General features: G+C 42.5%; 1 protein-coding gene across 1 annotated transcript; it reads right to left on the bottom strand.

Moving 5' to 3' along the window:
* Positions 1–562: 562 nt before the first annotated feature.
* LOC140992121 (uncharacterized) lies at positions 563–2,815 on the bottom strand. The gene is made up of 5 exons (XM_073462384.1): positions 2,746–2,815; positions 2,125–2,408; positions 1,137–1,403; positions 924–1,064; positions 563–832 (listed from the first exon to the last, which is right to left on the bottom strand). Exons 2-5 carry the CDS (start codon positions 2,393–2,395, stop codon positions 666–668), a joined length of 846 nt encoding a protein of 281 aa, XP_073318485.1. The 5' UTR covers positions 2,396–2,408; positions 2,746–2,815; the 3' UTR covers positions 563–665.
* Between the last annotated feature and the right edge of the window lie 21,830 nt (positions 2,816–24,645).

Genomic DNA, 24,645 nt, shown 5'->3' with positions numbered 1-24,645 from the left:
TGAGAAGAAAATACTCGAGTACCGGTATCTCAAATTTGTACAAAGTAGCAAATAAATACACGTATTTATTGCAAGATAATGAAAATAAGTAACTTGTGATTGATTGATTTAACTTGAACTTGTTTTCAAAGTAAAAAAAGGAAATAGGTTTGACCCATGGCCGTTTAGAGCTTCCGTAGAAAAGTGAGCTGTCTCTTGGGGAAAACAGATGGATATTTTTCTTGAATTGTGCCAACATCTAATTACCCCGGCTCTAAAGACTCCTCCACCTTTACTGCTTAATGTGGCCCGCGGAGCGACCAGAGGAGTTCAGACTGCTGATAGAAGCTTCTGAGCATCAGGACATAACAGCTTTGAAATATAAGCTGGAGCTCTGCCATTTACTGCTGTGAGAGAAATCAATACATTCTGAAAGTCAATCTTAAAGTTAACTGGAAGAAGGTGTGAAGTGGCCAAATGCGGCCTGATGGGAACTGCCTTTTTAATTCTAGTTAAGAGTCTGGAGGCGGCGGGGAGCAGATGAGGTAAGGTGGTTAAAAAGTAGCCTCGTGTCACTTCTCTCTGTATTTGAAACGTACTTTATTCAAGTCAATAAACCGTCGTTCATACAGGCATTTTTTTTTAATATTACAATAAATAAGTCGAGTCCATGAGTGTCAGTCCCGTCACAAAGAAGGGAGGTCAGGGGCACTGAGGAGTTCTTTTCCTAACTCTGATTCTCGTAGGGCAAAGAAAGTGATGCCTGAACTGTACGCCGCAGGGATCGTGATGTGTGTTAACTTGGGTCCATCGTCTTCCTCTTCCTCCTCTCGGTGCATCTGTCTCACTTGACCTAATAGGAAGAAAAAAAGGCAGACAAACACTGAGAACATGTCTGCACACCAGATGAAAACTCAGCATAAATACAAGATTAACAGACTCACCCTCGACGTCCAGGGCTTTCCACCGCTGCTCGGATAAACTTGATAGACTGCAGTCTGGCGTCAGTCGCTGAAGAACGTCTTCTCGACGAATCAGCAGCACCGATTCACTGCAGAGCCTCTGGTGCAACTCTCTCTCGCTCACTGGAGAGGCAGCAACAAAACTTCACACATCGATACCTTTAAAAAAAGGGTTGCATCTACACCGTTACTCACCTACATCTAAAGGATTGGTCATGAAGACAGCATTCGATGCAACGCCAAATATGAGCTGGTGGTGCCAGGCGTCAGGCACCTCCTCTCCCTCGGGTACGGCAAGCTGCATGTTCATGGTCGCCACGGGGACGGCGCCTTTTCGGATCCAGTCGGCGAGCCAGGTGACCAGTCTGACCAGCCGCCGAGGGTGGAGGTGGAAGAAGCGACCCGTTACCTTCCCCTTACTGGCCTCCTCTGCTCCCTCAATGAGCTGAGCGTGAGTCGCACCTAAAACAAGTTTATATGGAGTCATAAGAGTGCCAAACGAAAGGAGAATCCTGTAGAAGAATAGGAAAAATAAATGGAGAAATATAAAGAGAAAAAACAAAAGAAAAAGTGAAAATAATAAGGAAAAATAAAGGGCTAAAAATAAAAAATTGACAAGATTCAAATAAAAATATATATATATACAGAAAAAATAAGTGAATTAAAAAAAACTCATTTATATATAAAAAATATAAAAGAGAACTAAATGAACAAAATACAATGACTTTAACTTTTACATGTCTAACATCAGTGATTACAGGTGTGTTTCCTTCTCCACTCAGGACATCACGTGTGTGATGACAGCTCGAGCTAAACGCCTGAAATGACAATGTGAAACAATTGTGCGACACAGCTGAAACATTCAATTACAGTCGCTCCTCTGAGAGACATAAAAACTCTTTGTCTAATTCAAGAGGGTACTTCTGAATCCGCCTGGTTGGCGCTGCAGCCAGCTGTCACTCTGGCAGGAAACAGCACTTAAGGGTTCAGGACGGTACAGAGCCTCATTCAGGGGGGAAGTTATAGTCGCTGCTGGCACCTGTGACACCTGAAGTACCACTTTCAAATCTTTAATATGAACCTATATGAAGTATCATCATCTCAGTTTGGTGTTTATATTATAATGTCTGCCAAGATAAATGTGTGAAATACAATAATCATGTCATGGTGTAAAGAAATCTACCAGCTTCACTCCGGGACAGCAGGTAGTCCGGCAGCGGTGACTCGTTCCTCCTCAGGTGAGTCCGAACGCAGCGGTCTGCTTCCTCAGGGGCCACGTCCACGCCGAGGGCCTTCAGCACGTCCACCACAGCCGTGGCCCCGCAGGCTGACGCTCCTATCTGCAGGGTCTGCCTCTCCAGAGCCTCCTGGATGGACCACAGCATGGCTTCCTCTGCTCCTGCCTGCTCCTCCTCCTCATCACCTCCATGCAGCTGCTCACACACTGCCTCCATGAGAGAGCCTCACCTGGAAGTAAAAGAAATCAGATTAGATTAAAACTACAGATATAATATCAAGATAGTGTAGCTGTGCATGTGAAGTGCATGGATGGAGTGCTCACATGTGGTGCAGCATTATATTTTAGTACAATATGAGATTATTAACCCACTTTTAATGCTTCAAAACAATCCAGTAGGTGCAAACATACAAAGCTAATGTTCACTAGCATTAGCTTTGTACCATAATAACCCTGCTCAGTGAGAACTACGCTACAAAGCTACACTCTCTACTGTGTTAAACTTTAGAAACACTTAAATAAAGTTGCTTTTCTGCGTTTACAGAGCTGCAACTACTCATTTCTTACCATCTCCCACACTGGCAGACAGAGGCAGACATCGACATCAACAAACACAGTGCGCATGCGCGGACGTCTTCTGCGCTTTCTTTGCCCGTCGCACAGAGAAGCAAAATGGCCGCCAGCGCCCCCTGCAGGCCGCGTTCATAGCACGCTGTGGAGACAAAACAAAACTACATTAAATTTAAATTAAAAAGTAATATTTATAATGTAATATGCCTTAATTACACAATTAAAAGTTCAGTTTATACATTGACATTCAAAATATTGAGGGGTAGACTGTAGGCTATGTCCTTTATCAGGTATTAGCATCAAAATATAGCATTTTTTTGTGCATTTTTATGTAATTTTAGGGATTAAGATAAATATGTTATACATTGTGTTACCCTGGGACACTTTCCTATAATGGGTGGTGGGTAATAATTGTATAAATGTAATAAATATTGAATATTACTTTACTAAATCATATCTTTATGGGAATTAAATGCAATGTGCAGAAACGTTTTAATGTTAAGCCATTACTCATTAATTGAATGTTTTTGGCAACATATTGAAATTACAACCTCTTTCTGTCAATTGCAACTTAACTTAAATGATGCAATGATATTTTATTTTAAAATTAAATACATTTAACTAATAGTTTCTTATGATATTTTATGTAAAAGTTATATTAAGCATTTATTAGTTTACATTTATACAGCAACTCACTTTCTTACCTTTGCAGGCTTGCCATCAAATTAAATCTCTTTCTATTTTATATAAACATCCTTAAAGGAGGGGAAAAAATCATGAAGTAGGCTGATGAATAAATGTATAAAGATACAGTAGTTTTCTCATCATTGAACTTGAGACATGAATAATTCACCACGCAGTTACATTGTTTTCAACTTTCTTTGCTTTTACCCCAAATGATTCCCCCAAAACAATGCGATTCAAGGCCAACTGATTGCAAAGGTCTCAAACTTAACCTGAATTTGCTTTTACATTAAAGCAATGGTGGAAAACACACAATACTTGAGTGCTGAAAGCTCAGGAACTTTTTGCACATTTACATGAATATTGCACATGTTTATGCACACAGATCCGCCTATTGTACACAGTATTTCAATTCTATTTTATCTCATAAAAACCCTCTCTCTGACTGCTCTAGATATGTACCTATGTGTTTGTTTTTACCTCAATTCTCGTTTTCATTTTCAATAATATCCGTTATTGTTGGTGGCGTGAGTGGTTTAATGTGTAACTGTCAAAATGTCGTGGTTGTTTTTGCGCCATGGGCATGAAAAGAATTGGATAAGGATAATAAACAAAACTTACTTACTAATAAAAACTCAAAAAATTGAGAAAAGTCCAGGCAAATTATCCTCCCGACCTCTCAGATTTATCTTGTGACCCTTTGAAAAGGTCGACCCCGAGGTTGGAAACCACTATATTATACAATAATCCAATAATGTCACATATAACAACAGTTACAGAAGACGTTACACTGTGAAAGCAGCACTTTTACTTTAGATACTATAAGTTAATTTAGCCAGTTAAGTGGGGATTTGGATGCAGATTTTACTGTAGTGGCACTTTAAAGATCTGTAGATGTCCTCCACTGCTGCATTTCAGGTGTTTCAGCAGTCACAGGACTTCAGAGACATGCAGAAGAAGATGCCTTGACAGTTTCCCCATCAGGCCAATAGATGTCAGTGTTGCTACACTCGTCTGCAGCAGGGAGCCCAGCAGCATACTGTACATGTGGTAACACAGCAGATAAGTGGTGTCACTGTGGTTGATGCACGGTGGAAACAGCCGGAGGTGTGCAGCGTGTCCCCGCCGGCCACCTCCTTTTCGGTGTCGTGCGCGGGTGTCACATGAGGAGGGGGCATCCGGGTGGAACAAACTGAATTCTTTGGATCTCATGAGCTGTAGAAAGCTCTTTGAGGGGGATCTTTTAATGTGATATTTCAATTTTTCACCCATTTCAGGTTCAGTTTGCGAAGGTGAGAAGTTTAAAGCAAGTCGTCTTAGATAAGTTTGTAGTGAGTTAATATTCGTGGAGCCTCACTAAATGTAAATGTGGCCCAGCGCAAATTAAACACGCCAGACTACGGAGCTCCAAATCATCCGAACAGGACTCCCAGAGGACAACAGTTTCCTCCCAATTATTTTTGACATAAATTGTACAAACAGGCAACACTGGCTCCTCCTGGAAGTACTCAAGAAGCCCCAAATTAGTTGAGCCCCTGCATGCTGCCATCTGGTGGTAGGAGAGCACAAAAAAAACAAAGATTAAGAAATTTGGTGTGTAAAGAAAGCCTGATTTAAATGCTCCTGACCACCTTCGCTTTGATCTCCCCCTGTGTAACTCTTTCCGTACAGGATCCGGGATCAGTCGTCGGCGCGTGTAATCGTGAACTTCAATCCTGGTTGGTATTCGTCTCGCCTCCGCTTCTTTCTCCGAGTTTTTTCCGCAGCTACAGCAGCTGGAAGCACTACAAGCGGAGTGTGATTAAACCTGACTGGGCTCTCTCGAACGTGACCCGGCAGCAGATATGAAGCATGTCAACAAAGAGATGAGGTAGGAGGGGAAAGCCTTCACAAGTCTGGGATGAAAGATAGAAAACGGAGAGGCTGTCTCAGTTTCTCAAAGGCTGCCTTCACCTCGACATCACCTCCTGCCATTTGCAGATGTGGAGGAGCTGAAGAGAAGGGGAGCGGAGTAGATGAGTTTTCCCGAGTATGAAGCCATCAACCAGGCTCGGCTTTTAGTCGTCATAGTCGTCAACAAATACACGGATCAATATGTTTCTGAAAGGGGATGTGAGTAATGTGAATACAGCTGGCCATGAGGGTTTGCTCCAAACGTGCGGCGAGTTAATAATAAACCGAGCGCTCCTATCTGCATACGAGAGTGAAAGCACAAACGCTCCAAATCAATGCTAACGAACGTGCAGCGAGACCGGGGGAAGAGGTTTTTGACACGACAGTTAAAAAGATATCGAGCCATCACATCGCAGCTCAGCAGCTGGCAGCGGTTCAAGACCGCATTACAGAGCGAATACCAAAGACGTTCAGCTCTGATTACAAACATATCTTCAACACCGAAATAAGTGCGCTCAATCATCTGCTTTGCAAACGGAGTAGCTTCTGGCATTCCAGCTGAAAAGACTGAAAGAGCATCTGAGCATTGCACATAACAGCCTGAAAAACGCTGCAAATCTGAGCCCAGTTTTTGTATTGACCTCACAGCAGCATCAGTCTGAACTTAGCAGCGCCTGGAGGAGGCTGTAACATCACAGCGCCATAAACGATGATGCAATCACTTGCTCATATGATCTGGACTTGACCCGCAACGAGATTGCTTAGCTTTGAAAAAGTGGTTTAACTAGGAGCCAGTGCATATGAATATTTGATCTGAGCGTCTTCATGCTCCTCAAGGCTTGTAAGTGAACTCAAATGGTGGCCCCCCAGGGTCGTTCACAGGCCTCACCAGCAAAACGGCTGCATAGGTCATCTGTGCAAACAGCTTAGTGGGAGTCACATTTTAGATACTGTTAAATGGCGACCTCTAGTGGCTGTAGTAATTATGATGGGAGCAAAGGAGGAAGTACAAATAGCTGCACTTGAACACACCGCAAAGACTACAGCCGACGGCAGACTAGCTCCTACATTCTGCGCCTGCGTGAAAGGAAATAACTCTTCTCACCACCAGGGAGCGGTATCTGGGAAACCAGAAGACTCAGAAGTACAGATATACAAACCTTTGTTACGATAAAGCAACGTTCTTTTGACGCTACTCTCGCTAATATAGCCACTTCTAATTGACTGTCGGCTGAAAGGCCACAGACGAAGGCCAGCTAGTGCCAACAGTGCGGGAGACACCGCAAAAACGACGGCTCACAAAGGGCCCAGACATTGATATTGTCCCAAGTCGGGCCTGGTGTTTCAGGGCCCTGAAGAGCGACAACAACAAAAAGATGGAGGAAGCTGGGGTGGTTGGATGGATCAAACCAACACAAGACTCTTTTTGTGGAACCAAACGTTAAAGCTGAGTTATTTTAACTTGTAATGTACTTAACTTACGTCATGTCATTTTTAAATTAAATAACTTTGATGGAAGAAACGTACAAAACCCAAACCGTGGTCCTTTCCTGAACCTAACTTCCCATTTCACATTATAACCAGATGACGATGAAGGTCATGTCTGTCAGCGGTCATACATGTTGATTTGGGAGTCATTGGCAATTAACCTATTCATTAAAGTACGAGTACATTGTTTTTGTTTATACTTGCATGTACAACATTTATAACATTTATTTTCTTTTTTCTTTCCCTCAGGACCAATTTGTTCAACACACAGGTCTGCATGTCAAGTCTACAGTTGTTCTCAGGCATTTATGTGCATTTTCAAGGAAGCATAATTCAAGATTTACTGGCCACATGCCAGGTCTAGTTTTGGAGCAGCCTGCATCTCTGAAGAATGAAATTCACTCGTGAATGAATATAAAAGCATATATTTATGGGCACTAAACATGGCATTAATATTCAATGACGCGGTTCTTTCTTCTTTCTGACTTTGTCTGGCAGAAAAAGTCGTTTTTCTTGTTTGTTTACGCCGTTTCCCCTCCACAGTCTGAGAAATCGGGGGAAGGCAAAGCGAAGATTGTCCCTGTACACTATTCAGGGAATGTGCAGATACAGAATAAAGATGAAAAGTGCAGCCACAAAGCATCTGTTACCACACTGATCATAAATGAGCTGCAAATGTGTTTTCAAAGTGCTTGCTAGTCACAAAGAAGTGTTGGCAAAGCAACTTTAAACAAAATTGCATGTGTGGCTGCTTTTGATGCTTCTGAAACATCTTCACTGGGTCTTTCACGTTACTCAGAACCTGCTTCACTTTTAGCAAACGTTTGGTTTGGTGAATTGTTTTACTTTCCTCTGATGTCTGAGGAGGCATATTCGACTATTCTCTGACTGTCGGTGGCATGTGTACAGCTACATGCCTTTTCCAATATCTCAGCCTGTATTAAAGTAACAGCTGGAGGCCCTTTGAAATTGTTTTTCCTTCCATTACACGGTGTCCATATTCCATATACTTTTTATTTTGCTGTACTCTGCTCAAAGTGTCAGCATTATTGTTGGTGATAGCTTCCTGTAAGCCTGCAGGTTATGACTAGTTGCTATGCCGTGTTGGGGGGTGATTATAAAAATGTATTTGGACACAATTACGAATCATTAGCTATTAAAAATGGAGCCAGTTACCTAAGTATCACTATATTTAATGATAACTGATACCAGTTAATTGTCACTGTTAGCATTAACTTTAGCTAGCTTGATTTTTGTGTAGCTAATGTTAGCGGTTGGTCTTACCTGTAAATGTTTCTTGTACTTAGATATCGAGTCCTTGAACGATGACAACAGAAAATATCACGGTTTCATGCTACACAGTATTACACAATTATTGTTATCATCGGTTACAAGGACTCTTAAAGGTGCATTGTGTCAGAATTTTGTCCTGACAGACAGAAACTTGATGAAAAAAATATATTTTTAATAACACTAGTATGGTAAAACTCAATATCCTAGGTAAACAAACGTACATGGTATGAAACCTTTATTTTAAAAGTATTCTAACACTGTAATATACTCTATGTATAACCAGGGGAGTGTTGGCGCTTACAACGCTAACGCTAAGGGGTTAGCATGCTAACTACAGCAGCTATCTCTTCAACACAAAAATGTCAAAATGTTATTTCTCTACATTCTATTAATAATTTTAGGTTTTTTTCTTTATGTTTTCAACTACATTTCTTACATATTGCACCTTTAATGGAAAACAGCTGCGTTTTATTTGCATCCTAATTATGTAACATCAGTCCCAGGCCGGCAGATAATTCCAAGAACTAAAGAAAACAACCAGAGGAGGTCCCGATGTGTGAAAGCAGCGTCTTAGTTAATCCTGTGATCTTCACCTTGCTGCCACTTAGCAGATGTGCAGGAAAATGAGGGAAAACAGTGAATCTGTCAGCTGCATACAGGCCCGTAGTCGTCCCTTTGGAATAATAAGGGAGGTTGAGTCTATTTAAACACTATCTCTGTGACCTCTTGGTGCACAGCAGCTGTGCAGGGATCTACAGGATTAACCGGCGCCTCTCAGGTAAGCTGATTCATAATAAATAGAAGCAACGCTTTGAAAATACCCATAACAGCACATTAGCATTGAAATGAGGTAGCGCTCTTGTCAGGAGGTAGTTCTGGGTCACAGAGACAAACGCTGAATGCTGCCGGAGGGACTTCAGCACACACTTGGCTGTCCCCTCCCCGGCCCGGTACGCCTACACCGCTAATGTCAATAGTGTTAACATCCTGGCTCGTTTGCAGAGGAGCAGGGGATGGATTTCTTTAGAGAGCTGGAAGCCGTCCATTCTGGACAGAATTCGCCTGAACCTCGCTTCACATTACGTGTCACATCCACGGCAGACTTTTCTACATGCGCTGTAAAATTTAAGGGTCCTTAAAGCCACGAGGCGGATGACATTTGTGCCTCACATTCCTCAATTCAACTGGCTGTTAAACATTTCCCGCTGTTAACTTACATTTATGCCGGCCATTACAGCAGGCGAGCGCCAACCTGTCCAGCATGTGCCCTCATTTCCTGCTGTAAAACTTCTCAGGGTCCCAAAAGGCGAGCGCATAAATGACTGGACAGAACATTTAGTTTCTGCGATGAGAGCGTTTTTTTTTTTTTTGTCTTCTGTCACAGACATGATGTGAATTTTACAGTCCGGGAAACATTTAAGTGTCCAAGTCACACAGGAGCAGATCATAGCTGGATCTGAGACACGGTCCTATACCTGCCAAGCTCAATCGTCAAAAACAATTTTATTTATTTTATGGTTTATTCAACATCCCATCAATGGTCGCTGCTCCCCGAGTGAATACTATAAAGGTTTCCTTCCTCTTCCTGTTCTTTTATTTAGGAGCCTATTATACTGTGTTCAATGAGCTGCAGCACCGCGGAGTCGCCATGCTGGGTGTCAGCCACTTTTTGGCGAAATTTAAAGTCATATTTAATCACTGGAGATAATAATGACTTCAGACATTTAGTGCAGTTGAAATATATGCATTTGAGAGTTTAGAGCCAAAAAAAATCCAACCAGTTAAAGGTGCACTGTGAAGTTTTCTTTGTTTTCATGAGTGAATAAACTGAATAAACAAACTGACCTTTAAAGGACAACACAGTTTCATACTTTGTTTATATGTGGCGGACCCTGCCACCTTTCCAGCTTCAAACAGTGTTCTGGGGACCTTATATTTACTTTCGTCCGCCATGTTTCAGCATCATATGGCGTGAACTGGGCAACTCGTGTACCAACATTTTCTCAGACTTTCCGAGTTTGTTGTTCGGACTTGAAGGAAAAATGTTTATCTGATAATTCTGACGGCACGTAAGAGCACTCTTAGTTTTGGATTCTTCCTGTTGTTGTTGCCAGCCTTTTGTTTCGTGGATAACAGCTGTATTTCAAAAAGCTTTCTTTTATCCTAACTTCCTGCTGTAGTCTCTTGTGTTTGCATCCTTTTTCTGTAACAGCATAATGGAACACCACGGCCCTTTTCTCTGTTTTCTTGGGTCATGAAGCACCAGTTTCAAAGATATGTGTCTTTTTCACTGTATATACATCCCACTTTTATGCCAGGAGCATCTTTCCAGCGGTGAAATACTACTTTAGCATAGACTTCCCATGAACAGGAACTGTAACAGCTTGACAAGAGCTCTGTAACAGCTGCATGGCTCGTTCATGAATATAAATCAAATCGTATGCCACTTCCAATTACATCTTCGAGACCTCCTGCGCCATGTTTTATTACCGTCAAACACTACGCTATGTATCACATAGACTACACGGATGAAAGCAGTAAGTCTGATCGTGTCATTTGAATGAATGTCTGACGCAACCGATACGGAGCTGTTGTTCAGGCGTTTGTGGGGTAATCTCGAAGAAAAAAAAATGGGTTTATCGCCCATTATCACGTCTGATCAGGATTCAGCTCCCGCCTCGCCTGACGACTGAAGAAACACTCGTCTAAGCTAGCTGTGAAACGCTATACATCATCGCCTAACTGCAAAAACAAACTGTCCTTGGCAGATAATGTTCCATAAAGTTGCTCGGAGCTGGCTGATTTTCCCTCTGTGCGAGGCATTCGTCAGGTTTCCCCGACACTGGGACAATTTGTGCTCCTTGCTCATATATCACAGCGGGGAAAAAGATGATGAGCTCTCTTTCTGAAGATGTCAGCCTAAAATAGTCGCGCTGACATTCCCAATCGCATGTGTGACATTCACAGAGCGCGCTGAAAAACTTTCCATCTGTTAACTTGTGGCTCCGTTTCAACTCTGACACGGCCGAGCCGAGCCCTCACACACTGGTATGGCAGATGTGACTGAAAGGTGCTCTTTAGGTCCAGACACCTGCGTCAGACAGCCTCGCATTAGCTCATGATGCCCGCTGTGGTAGCTGTCACTACAGCTGAGCGTCTCCACAACAGAATGCCATTTTCCCCGCGCCGTTTTTCCAGACCCCCGCTGCTTGGCCAGCAGTTTAGCTATCAACCCCTGACATTTATCAGCTTCCCCTCAAACCCGGGCTGCTCCAAAACACCTTTTCACTATCCAGGAAGAGGTGGTAAAAGTTCAGGGAGGCTTCAAAAAAGGGTTGTGGAGGCTGATGCACCAGCTGTCTGCTTCATCTGCCCTGGCTGTGGGAGTTTGGCAATGAGAGCAACAGGTAAGGGCAGCAGGAGAGCGGCTTGACCAGACATTTTGGCTCTTGCTCGCTTCAGTCTGCTGTAGAACAGAAAATCTACAGCATTGGTTGTTCATGCCTGAAGCTATGGCCGATTTAAGTCGACATTGTTGACTAATCCTTTTGTCCGAGTATTTCATTTCTCTTGTTTCCTTTCCTCATTTTTTGCGTTGGTATTTCTGACGTCTAAAAAGAGCGATACTTCAGTCACTTGCCAGATGGAGGCGATGCCAAAGGTTGAGATCTTCTGCTTGTTATTCAGAAGGTCTTCAGGGTATCACGCAACTAATGATTATTTTCACTGTCGATGAAAAAGTTGAGAAAGTTGTTTGGTCTATAAAAGGGCAGAAAATGGTGGAAAATGTCAAAATGATGTGCTCAGATGTCTGGTTTTGTCCACAATCCGAGGATATTCGGTTTGACACCGAAGATAGCCATTTTTCTGCTTTCTGTTTTTTCATGTTTTTGGGGTTTATTTCTCCACAACACAAAGATATTCAGTTTCCTCTCGTCGAATCGTGAAAAACAAAACGGCAAAACAAAACAGAAATATTCATATTTAATGGGCCAATTTGTAAGAAAGCTTTTTAGCAATTTTTTTGTGTCTTGTTTGTTTTCGAGTTGGGAATGAGACATAAAAAAAATCAACTTTATTACAAATCGGACCTTCAAGAAGCTGGAAACAGAGAATTTTGACCCTTGACTGACTCAAACCAATTACTTAATTATCAAAATAGCTTCAGATTAATTGTTGACGATTGATTAATCATTGTAGCTCTAGTCTGAGGTTATCAGGAAGCACAAGAGCTCCCAATTTAATCATATATTGAACGTTTGTGTTTCATTTGGTTTCCGTCCACATACAAACGCCTTTTTGTTTTGAGAAAGAAGCTGCAAAGATAAAGGTCGACACCCTACTAGACCTAGACCAGCACCGCAGACCTGACCTGGAGACACACCGTCATCCGTCCAGCCACTTTTTACAAGACAAAGACAAAAACAAGGAAATCTCTCATACTATATGCGAGTATGATTATTTCCCCCATCATATTCTGGAGACCGCAAAGAAACGGAAGCCTGTTTTCAGTCACTCGGCCGTATTGTTGGATCTGGATGATGGAGGCGTCTGCTCAGAAAAACGCTCACATGTGTCTTTTTCAGCAGGCAATGACAAACTTTGCTGCTGATGCCACATGCGCCCTCTCTCTGCCCTCTCCACACAGCCAATCCCCTCTTCTGACTCTCCAAGAAAGCAGAAGTGACAAAGATATCAGCTGTTAACGGCCGATAAACCCCGAGGACCTCCTTATATAATCAACATATGAATATGAAACAACTGGGAATGGAGTTTGGAGCCACCAAAGGCATGTAAATTACAGATATCTTAAAAGAGAATGCCGTACAGAGCATTCCTGCATGTTAAAATCCTCTCTCGTCGCCACTCGCCCTCTTTTGGTAAACATGAAGGGTCGCCTTAGATCTATTTCTCATCATGTCCTCTCGTCTGACTTCCTTGAGGACTGCTTCATGTTTTGGAGTGATTGGACCTTAAAGGAACAGTCTCTCTGTGAGACTCTGTTTATTTGTGTGTGACAGAGGAAGAAGGCGAGGGAGAGATTTTTTTGAGGGCCCATCTCCCAATCTAGAACCAATTTCTATGCAAATGCTACGACCTGATTTGGAGGGAGCTGCCATTGTTCGGCGTGGCCAGGCACGGTTGGCTTGAGGTGTCGTAACACTCAGTAGCCGGAGCGGGCCGGCACATATGCTCGTATTTTTCTGAACTGACAAACTGGCCGTGTGATGCATTTTAGTGCAGCGGCACACGAGCGGAGGGCGATATATTACACAGCTATGACAAACAGCTGTGGGGGGAAGAGGCCAGCAAACTAATCGTAAGACTGCGGGGAAATGTTCCTCTTACCCAATGGGGCAGAAACCTGTGCGATCATATTTCCTGTCCACTATATCGAAGCCCCGAAGCATCATTCAGGTAACGAATATCACCCTCTGCCTGTGTTTCCCAACAGCGCCTTCAATCAAGCGCCGCAGGGGGACGTAACACGAAACCGTGTGTGCCATTCCTGAAAGTGCTCGTTGGCCGTGATGGTTAGCTGTTGTTGTTGTCCATAAAAATAGCATCGAGCAAGTTGAGTGAGCAGAATTGCAGCGGCGCCTACATTTCTAGACTGTATCAACCATGAAAGTGGAAGAGAGAGGAGCGCCAGGATTTTCAAAAGAATATATAAATAGACGGGCGAAGGATTTGCTCAGAGATTTGCAGCCTCACTTTTCTCATTCACTCGCCATCCTTCACACACACACACACATTGGGAACTTTGTGGGACTACAGAGGAGTGTGGTGACCCCCATTTCACTCGTGTGTTCCCGGATGAGTTCAGACACTGAAGTGAGCGTAAGCAATCTCGCCTGCAGCACTGGCAGCGCGCTGCCCCGCATTCGTTATGTGTGATTCTGATTTAAGAGGAGAGCACCTCCACCGTCTGTGGGGGAGGCCGTATCACACCTTCAATAAAATATTCCTTATCACTATGCAAACATGCACTGAAGAAAAAGTTTTGTACTCGTGCCATCGCGGCGAGCCAACTCCTCCAGTTAATTACGTGCTCAGATGGTCTCGCTGACACACGGTACTGTAGATCAGCGGTGCTCACGGTCCCGCTCAGGGGCCACTTGCAGCGTATGAAAGACTTCTGAGTGGCCCCTTGAACACATTCCAGCGCGAAACATATTCTGCTGAACCACCTCGACGTTCAGGAAGATGACAGGATCCATAATTAATGCCTAATGATTTCATCCACGGTCCAAATGTTTGTATTACCATTATCGAAACAGCTCCTCCGAAAAGAGGGTCCATTTTCAAGTAATAATCCACTTCATTATTATTTTAACAAATGTTGGTTTTGCTTCACTTGAATGCTGATTGGTATAACACAGTTAAGCTTTTTGCATTTGCTGTCCTAAGCACTTCTTACATGGAAAAATCCTCTGGAAAACAGGAAGGGATTTGTTGGATAAAGACGCAGCGGTTTAAAACGACTGGAGAGAACTGGTTTAACTCCTCTTTTCTCTTTAAGACAACACTGTCATATTTTATCCACATCCAGCGGACACAGAGCAGCATAAGCTTTCATTGGGAGCCATGTTTCTGGTCCAATATTCTTAGATTTGTGTTTTTTGAGCTCTGTTTTGGTCTCCACCAACTCTAGAGGGACATATCTGGCTCTTAAAGATGTAATATGTAACTTTTCTACATTAAAAATGCCTAAAAAATGACCAGACCTTTGAGTAGGGCTGGTATCAAACTTCGATTCTTGTATGGGCTAATAGTGCTGGTAATTGGCTGTCTTGAGGCATGCAGGAAAAATGCTCACGACATGTAAGTGTAATGTTAACTTTTCATAAAAAAAATCATATTTCAGATTCCCTCTTCGATATAATCCATACTATAGAATAAGATTCAGCCCCCAAAATGATCGACTCATTAAATTAAAGGCTGTCTAATTTCCGTCTCGCAGATAAAAATCATAGAAAGATGAAAAGCGAAATCATCGAAGCAGTAATTTGGTGGCACGGCTCGATGAGCAGTTGTTTTTTTTTCATTTAATGTCATGCATTGAGAAGCATGAAACAAATAACCGAGAAGCATGAGAGCATGAGAATATGGCATGAAACATACTCTGACACTGTGAATGTGAAGCTGAATCTCCACACAAAAAGCCTGACTTGTCCGTGAAAAGTAGATTGGATTAACAGAGACAGTTATAGAGGAGGGGGAGGAGGAGCACGTCAAGAGGCAACATGCAGGGAGACACATCTGACAAACTACATTCAATATGGAACACACATATTCAATACTGTATGTATAGAGTGTATACAGAAACACTAAAGGCCAAGCTGACGTGTATTTATGGCATTATTCTTGATGAAGTGAGTCACAACACCACTTTCATCAACTCCTTAACTCTTCATTTTACTTTCCTCTTGATTTACCATGGCTCTGACTTGTAACTGACCATACATCCGTGCATGTTGCTATTCTCCTGTCACTATTTGTCATGGGTGTAGCTAAGTATTTTGCTAGCTATTTAGGAAGACGACACAAAAAAATAACGGAAAAAAGAAAGACGTCAAGATCCCCGATTGATTTGAAAGGACGTTATTAACACACGTTTTTCAAGCTGAAGTCTTCACTGTACCCGCCGAGCTAAAACATGCTAAAGCGTGCACCCCTAAAGTGCATGCGCTAGCTTTGAGCATGCGTTGAGAGTGTAAATAACGTCTTTTCAAATGAATTTAGGGTCTCAGCCTGCGCCCGATGAGCTGTATGGAGCCATTTTATGTGTATTTCAGTTGTTTTTTAACGTTTTAAATCAAGTCTCCATCTACTTCAGTTGTTTAGCAGAATACTGCAACACTGTCTTGCTGTGAAGCTCCAGACTTTCCATCGGCATGAGGGTGAGCAGATAATAATACGTTAAATGTAAAAAGCTACAAATTACCTACTAAATGACTGAATGAATTCATATTCCAAACAACAAGGGGATATATATCACCAGAGTAACCACTATATGCTACTACCTGTAGCTGCTGGTAGCTAAGTAGCTCGGTTTGCTATGCATATAGCTGTCTGGACTTGGAGCTAAGAGGTCCAGGGGCGCGTGCTAGCACAGGAGCTTTTGACATGACAAGGCGAGGCTAGCATGCTAACTTCAGTCAAAAATTGTGATTATTTAAGTTAATTTTAAAATCTTTTTCAACAAAAACCTCCTTTAAAACGGGACAAACTATCTGGTAATGACGTTCATGTGACATGATCGAAAGCTTAAGGTGGGATTGTATTTAAGACTTTACACTAGATATGCAACAAACGGCACAAGTAAATACAGTGCAAGCAATTTTTCCAGTTAAACTATTGCACATTTTTCAATCAAAGACTTCCAGTTCTACAAAAATCTACATCTTTTAATCTGGCGCTGTCAGTCATCTCATAAGGATACAGGCCACTTTTTTTAAATCATGCAGATCTCGCTCCACAAGTCTCGACTAATTTTTGCCTGTCAGAATCTCAGAAACTCAAGAGGTCTCTCCTCTATCCGCAGATCAAAATCACACCATACCGCTGATGGCTGTTTCTGAGCCACTCAGCGCTGTTAACCTCATTTCATTCTCAGGATTAATAAGCATCAGAAGATTGAAGCCTCTCAGGGTGCTGCTGAGATCTTCGGCTCAGTGGAAGTTTGCTCGGCGCCGTCTCGCTCCCTTTCTACTCGCCGGGTGTCTCATTATGGCGGCGCGGGAGCAGGTAGGGAATCAGTCTGCTGGAATACCCACCTGTGGACATTTCATAACTCTCTCTACTTCACTTCTAAAGCGTCATTAATAATCTACTACTTTTATTGGCCTCTATCTAGACCCACTGCGTCATGGGGCTTCTGAAGAATCAACACAGACAGATGTGACAGATGTATAAAAGATGGGAGTTATTACCATGCAAATCACGCATCTGCAGCTCAAATAAATGTTTTTGGTAATAACGTCCCGCAAATATAAATGTGAGAAGGGGTCATGAGTGTTTTTGTTGAATACTGACTTCAAACTACAACTTGGATAAGACGGCGAGACAGGGGATTTAATTTTGACAAGGTGCCGTGGCCAGCTGATCCGGCAGAATACCAAAAGGTAAAGTCTGTGTGATAATTTCAATGAGGAGGAAAAAAAGTTCTCAAGGTCGAAGTTATCACGGTGTGTTTAATGATGATCCAGGGTGGAAAGGGTACTAAATTATTCTTGTCAAAGTAGAGGCACCTGTCTAATACAGATTGGGCCTTTTGTACTTTTTCTCCATTGTTTCCATCTGTAATAACATCACAAAAGGGTGAATTCTCAGATCAGGGAACAAGGTCGCTACAATGAAACTGTGGCAAGAAACACGAGCGGTTAAACAATCGTATAGTAAACAGTTTATTCTGATTATCTGAACCACTTTATTTGGATGTTAAACCACAAGTGAGCAGATCCAAAATGTTGTATTAATAAGAAAGACAGAAGATTTAATTCAAATTCAAAGCCAATCGGCAGAATAAACGTTAATTACGTTTCTGCAAAACCACAGATAAGTTAGAGCTTTATGTTTGTTTACGTTGCAACAACTGTCATAATGGTCCCCTGAGATTTGGGCACAAAAACCACTTGGTTAGGGTTCAGAAGTCATCCTGGTTTGGCTAGAAACACCACAAACACAGCTGGAGATGTTGCCACAGACATGGCTGGACATGAGCATCCAATCCCACGTCCATATTTAGTGATTATTGCAAAGTAGCATAAAAAGGAAGAGAGATTCAAAGCTAATTGAAAGTGATGATCCAGCTCATAAGTGGATGTTATTTTTACCTTTCCAAAAAGTAGTTGAGCTTGTACCTCGCATCAAAAATGTACTTGTACAACAAGTGCTGTACTCCAAAAACACAAGCGCATGAAACAAGCACTTTCCACTGCCGGTAATGATCAGCCATCCTATCAAACGTGGGCAGACTTGATCACTTTGCAGAACTCATCCGTCCCACTTGTGCAGAGATCACGGACAGAACCGTTGTTAAATTTCTACACTGCCTCTTTGTGACGAGCTCCCGCAATCTGCAGACGTAACACACACATGTTCTTGACCTTGGTTCTTGTCTATAAAAAGGAAATGAGGTGGCCCGGGTGGCCTAGTGGGTACAGAGACCTTCCTTTATCGGAAAGGTCACAGGTTCTATCCCGGCAGACAGCCAGTGTGTATCCATCAAAAGCCGTTTATCCTCTCCAAATGTCCTTCGGCGAGACACTGAACCGCTTCCTGCTCACCCACTGTCACTTGGACTGACAGCCACATATCTTCAAGGTAAAAAACATTCAAACTCCAGCCTGCGAACTAGCAGGATACTCTGATAGACACTGTTTGACTGGAAACTAAATTGATCTGCGTTGGTGCCATGCAAGGATTAGTCTTTGATTAATTTATCTTAAGGAGCCACGTCCACTTAGGCCCTTACAGCATCAGCAAACACTCACCGACACACATCGACAAAGAGCGCAGGGCCGGACACATCAAAGCACTCTTGCACGCACCAGAATCCAGTTCAATCGACTTGTTTGATCGAGGTATTCGTCAAATGTCAGCCTCTTTTTACAAAGTATAATCAGTCCCGGGGTGAATAATGTAGGAGGACAAATTTCCAATATTTCTCCCAAAGCTTGTGGTCGATGTTGTATCAACTGACCCATTTTTATACGGCTGCTGGAGAGATTAATTTACTTCAAAGTGGGAAAACCACAGCAGGAAATAACTTCAGAGGGCTAAAACCTTAAGAGTTTTTATGCGGCGTAACATTTTCGAATCCATGCATACACTGTATGTCAACAGACTGGGAGAGATCACAAAAATATCAAGCGTCCGAATTCAAAAGCTCCGACACGCAACGTTCATTATGATACGTGAATGATCAGCGGGACCCTGTGAAACCCTGCAGCCTGAGGAAAGCAGTCCAATTCATTTTGTTCTCTCCTGAGACTCAGTACAGTCGAGGGTGTGCATGAGCAAAGAGAGAAAGGGGGAAGCTGCCAGAACAGAGCAAAGGGAATAAAAATTGTTTATGCTCCCCTTTGTGCGAGGTCACATTTTTAATTATCTCCCAGCTCGGGAGGATTTAAGTCAAGGTCCCCAGTTGTGTGTAAATTGTTTTATTTGGAGTCTCAGCAAGAACCGGCGCTGTCCTCATTGGATTTTGACGTTGTATAAAAAGATGCTGCATCGGAGACCCCGAGAGCGACCCCTTCACCTGCTCGGGACCTGAAGGTGTTGCATCACAACTGCGCAGTGGGAGCCACGCTGGACGGTAGCCATGCCGAGGATTAAACACCATAATTATTAATCCTGAAGCCTCTTATAAAACAGAATAATGTGCCAGTTGCCAAGAGACCGTGCTGTGCTTTATATGTGAAGAGGTTTCCTGAGACAATAGGGCTTATGTGCCATGAGCACTGAGGTGAGGATATATGGAGTGATATTTGAGTGGTTTTGTTCCTTACACAATACATTTCTGGAAAGACAAACAGGGAGATTTGTACCTTTACAGCCACACTTTATGATCCTGTGTGAAGGAATTGTTTCACATTTTGCCGAGAGTTTGTTGAAAAGATGGATACCGCTGTTTGATCATATTTTCTGTAAATTTTATTTCCCTACATAAAGGTTTAAATGCTGTTTTCTCCTCACTGCCAAGAATTAAACTGTGCCCTTTATGAGTATCAATCAATCTAGGCCCTGTTTTATTTCCCTAATGTTTCCTTTGGGGTCTATTTACAGTAATATAACATCTCCTAGCACTGATTTGCCAACAATACCCAGCTGTACGTCCCGCTGAATCCTGGTTGAGGATGTAAAATCTTGGACAGCCAAAAACCTTCCTTCAGCTCAACCAGAAATAAATCTTCGGTCCTAATCTTCTGCCCGGCAGACAGCTCCGCAAACCACAATCAAAGCCCGCGGGCCTCTGTCACTGAACCAACACAAGTGTTATCTTTAAGTCTGGAAAAACAATTCGACTCTGTGCCAGAACCGGCTTCTTCCATCTTAGATAACTTGCAAAATTAAAATGATTCCTGTTCTTTAAAGATTTAGAGGCTATAGTTCACTTTTTTTTTATATCCGCTTGCCTCAATTCTCTATGTGGGCATCAGTCATGACCTGTCTGTCTGCAGCTGGTTCATAATGCAGCAGCGAGACTCCCTCTCCTCTCCTATTTGTGTTATGATATAATCAAGATATTACACGCTGTTATTAATTTATTTATATCCTCTCATTTATGTCTGCGGTTTTCATTTGATCTCTCCTGTGTTTATATTTGATCATTCCTGTGTTTTTGTTTGACTGCAATCTTCAAGCAAATAATCTCAAATGTAATCTCTGTGTGAGACGCTTTGATCAAGGTTTGTTTGTAAATGTGCTCTATAAATAAACTGCCTTAACAAGAAATCAGTCGTTTGAAGTGCGGAGCAAAATGTGTCAATATTTCAATTACTGAAAAGTGACAAACATCAGAAGGGAGTCAAGTTTTAGCTTGTTTACTAAGTCTTTCATCAGACCTTTCTTTAAAACTGAGACTAAAGTTATGTTAAGTTAAACAATAATGACAATATATTTTGTTTAAGGAACAAAAGGATTAGTATTCCCCAGAGTGACGTATCTTGTACTGGTACTAGTACTATTTCTCTGTTGTCACAACACTGTGCACACGCTCCGTTTAGCTTCACGCACAAAAAACAATCATGTTTTGGCTTGAAATACCAGTTTAGATCGCCACGATTATGAATAGAGATGGTCTGACTTCCCGTGAAAAATATGTGGGAACCTGTCCCCAGGTTTCCTTAAATAAACACCCAGTTTTGAGACCACAAAAATGGCTGAAAATGTCCCCAGGTGGTGCAACTCGAACTGTGGTTGGCCGCTTGGGAGCTTTGTTGGCTTGTAATAAAGACACACCACCATCCCCTGCAACTCCTGATGTGTACAGTGGCCACGGTGATATGCCATGTGGTCTGTGGTTTGCACAAACATTAACGGCTGCATTATATCCTTGCGACTGGGCTGATCGTCCACTAGCCCAAAGATTTGTGTGTGCGCTACATTTAGGAATTAAGTAGTTGGAAAACACTGCATCCTCTCAAAGATTAGCTACCAAAGACGTGACCTCAGAGTCCTGGCATGAAGTGAATGACATTGAAAACAAATTAGCAAAACAGCCAACACATGGTTCCTACTATATATCTGGCACATGCTACGGAGATGTGAAGGTTGACATGTAAAAGGAGAATTTCCATATTGTGTTGTAAGAGTCTTTTAAGTATTGCTTTATTATAATGTAATTCAGAAAACAGCAGTGGGAATTGGTGGATGGCTGGTTGATGGGACATGGTTTGTTCGTTATATGGAGTCTAATGGGATTAAATCTGCATTTCACACTGAAATATTACTCTTTAAAGCGCCCATTAACAAGCGGCACAGATGTTCCAGTAATGATGGAGATTTTTGATCAAAGTGCTTAATGAAGAGGCTGTCAAATAAGGGAACATGGAAATGTGTTTTTTAAGGGTTTTTACAATTTGAACACACCTATCGGTCTCCTTCTCGCCGACGACAGGAGCTTTATTAACGCGTCACAGCATGGCCTTCGGTTTTCGATCAGCGCGCCACGCCAAACAACAGTAAATCTTTTCAATCAGCCTCGCTTCGCTGCTCTCACACCGACACACCCTCTGGAAAGACTCCAATCAGTTTTACATGATTTTGAAATTGGGGATTGTTTTGCGAGATCGGAATAACAGATTGACACGTAAATTGCCGTGACTTCTTCTTAACGCGCTGAAGTTTTTGCAATCAGGAGATCCCACTTCACTGTCACCACGGAGGAGTCACGTAGCTGCTTCTAACGCAGCAGAACAACCTTGGACATTTTTCATACCGTCAACAAAAGGCTGCTGGATTCTTTCCATAAATACAAGTTATGAGGATGCACACACAGTGGAGGCTTCAGTGTAAGTCCATCAAAACATGGACACATCACGGAAACTCTTCTACAGAGTGCGATGCTCATTTTTCACGCCGGACCTTCAGTGGGAAAGGGTACAATCAGCATTCATTCCCGGGTCAAGTGACCCTGCAATAGAGTATTTCTTGGCTCCAGCTCTGATTGTCTTTGATGGGAACACGACACCCCGCAGCTCAGTCTTACTCTCAAATACGGCAGCGTGGTCAGTTTCCTACTCTTCAGTTTGACTGTAGTTTCCCCTCTAACGTCATTATCAAAAGCTCCCCTCTGTCACGGTAGGATAGAGAGCAAGAAAAGTCCGAGTCAGGGGTTGGTCAGAGTGATTGTTTTTACCTGATCGAGTAGTTTTGATGAGTAAACCTGACCAAACTTCAACATTTTCACAGCCTTAATAACAGTCCACAAGTCATAATATATCATAATGTATGAATGTTTGTCAGCAAGCTTTATTTTGAAAGGTCTAACTGGACCGTGCTTTTGTGCCAAATGTGTCAACAAAATTTCATAGAAGAAAAAAAAGGTTATAAAGTAAATAATTAATAGTATATAATATAAATAGTATACAGTTTATATAAATAAATAAATAAATAAATCTATGTATAGTGACTTGAATTAGTCTAGTAATCCATGAATATTAAGAGGGATTTGAGGATACAGTGTTTAGACTGGAAGGTTTAGGAGTGTATTACTCTGTTTTGAAAAATGGATATTGGGTTAAATAAACTCTTAAAAGATGCTATGGGTTTGGGATTGCCTCTCTCTGCCGCCACAGCTTCACATGGTCTTGTGGTATAAAGGCTCCGGCTCTGGAGGTCCTTTGTTTACACCACAACAGCTCTATCATCGCAGATTACACCGGGGTGCAGAACCACAGCGCGACTCTAAGTAAAACACATCTCGGCTGGGGTGCCCCGAGTTGTTCACCCCTGCACGAAGCATGAAGAGGTTGTTGACACTGCAGCGCTCCAACGATCCAACAAGGGGCAGCCCACGCTCTGCGAGCCGCCGGGGTCTCGGAGCAACCAATGGAGTGGCGGGGAGGAGAGTAGTGGGGGGGAAGTACTCACACTTTCGTTGTTGACCCATGACTCACACCCAGGGACAGTATGAAAAAACATACAGCTAAAGAGATTGGCTGGGAGGCAAAGTTGCCCCATTGGGAGAGGGTGATAGCGAACTCTATTACGGTGAGTGCAGATTGAAATGGAAAAGACGGTGCAGGGTTTGAATGGGGATGAGAGGCTTAACGTGATAGGGAGCATTATGGAAGTGATATGGTGTCTGTATGGGAGTATGAAGTGGCCTGGGGGTGGGGGTGGGGAAGGGGGTGGCACAAACACACACAAACACACACAAACACACACATACGGCAGCGTTCACAACTTTGTTCTGATCACATTCCTGCAAATCACTCGGCTCACTTCAGACGGTGGGTGAACAGGGCCCACATCACTCTCCACATGCTGCGGATAATAAAGAGAAAGCACTTAATTGCCATACTTTAATCACTTTGCCGTCGTTCTCCCCCAGGTGCCTTTAATTTCTAACTTTTGGATTTTTCACCACACGATCCTTGTCAAAGAAATTAGTTTTTTTCCCTCCCTGATAAAGACGAATCCACCTTAAACCAGAATTAACATACGATAAGTTCCATTTCTCAAACGGAAACAATATAATTGGGGAAAGATTATGTTTCAATATCTCTAAATTACTGAGTTCCCAGTCGATTCATGAGGCAATAATACAGATAAAAAGTGTTGAGATTTGTTTTGACGTCGTGATATTTATCATCGCACAGTTTCATGCTTCACTTTTGTTCTGATTCAACTTCTCTCAGCTTTTTTCACATGTGTTCAAGCTGCGGTTCAGGAAAATGTCTCCCCGCCGACACCTGCTGCTTCATTCGCTATAGAAATCTATTCAACAACCTTCAAGGTGTTCTTTACCATGATTAGAGGTACTTCACTGCTGCTGGCAGCAATTGGCTAACCGCTGCCAAAACAGTAGCTGTAATTACAGAAGAACGCTCTTTCAGGTGGTCTTGCTTCACTGCAGGCTGCCGGTGTAGCACCACGGCCCAGTGGTTGGGTCGCAACAGAACAATGATGCGGTCGTGAAAAGAAGAGAATATTATTCACAAAGTAGGTCCACTGTGCCGTTATGAAATAGAAATGCATATTTTTTTTCTCTGTAGGGATTTCAAAATTCAGTTTTCTTCAGCAGAAACTCTCTGTATTGTTCATATTGAATTTTTATTTGACTCAACATTAAACTGAGAGACGGGAGATGATGTCAACGAGAAGTCAATGAACGTTCCTTAAGGGACTGATGGGAAATTATTGAGTGGGAAGCAGGCCTGAAAAGGGTTAGGACCTATGTATTTTTTCTTTTCGCTGGGAGAGCAAGTGGCAAAAATGAGCTGAAATGTCCATTAAACAGGGAACACAAATACTTACGCTCGCTATAACGTTAGCAATCGCTAAGTCTACCTGTATTGTGCATTT

This window comes from Pagrus major, chromosome 24 (genome assembly GCF_040436345.1).
Source record: "Pagrus major chromosome 24, Pma_NU_1.0".
Lineage (NCBI taxonomy): Eukaryota > Metazoa > Chordata > Actinopteri > Spariformes > Sparidae > Pagrus > Pagrus major.
Note: the sequence above shows the minus strand (reverse complement) of the source record. Positions and strands in the feature narration are given on the sequence as shown.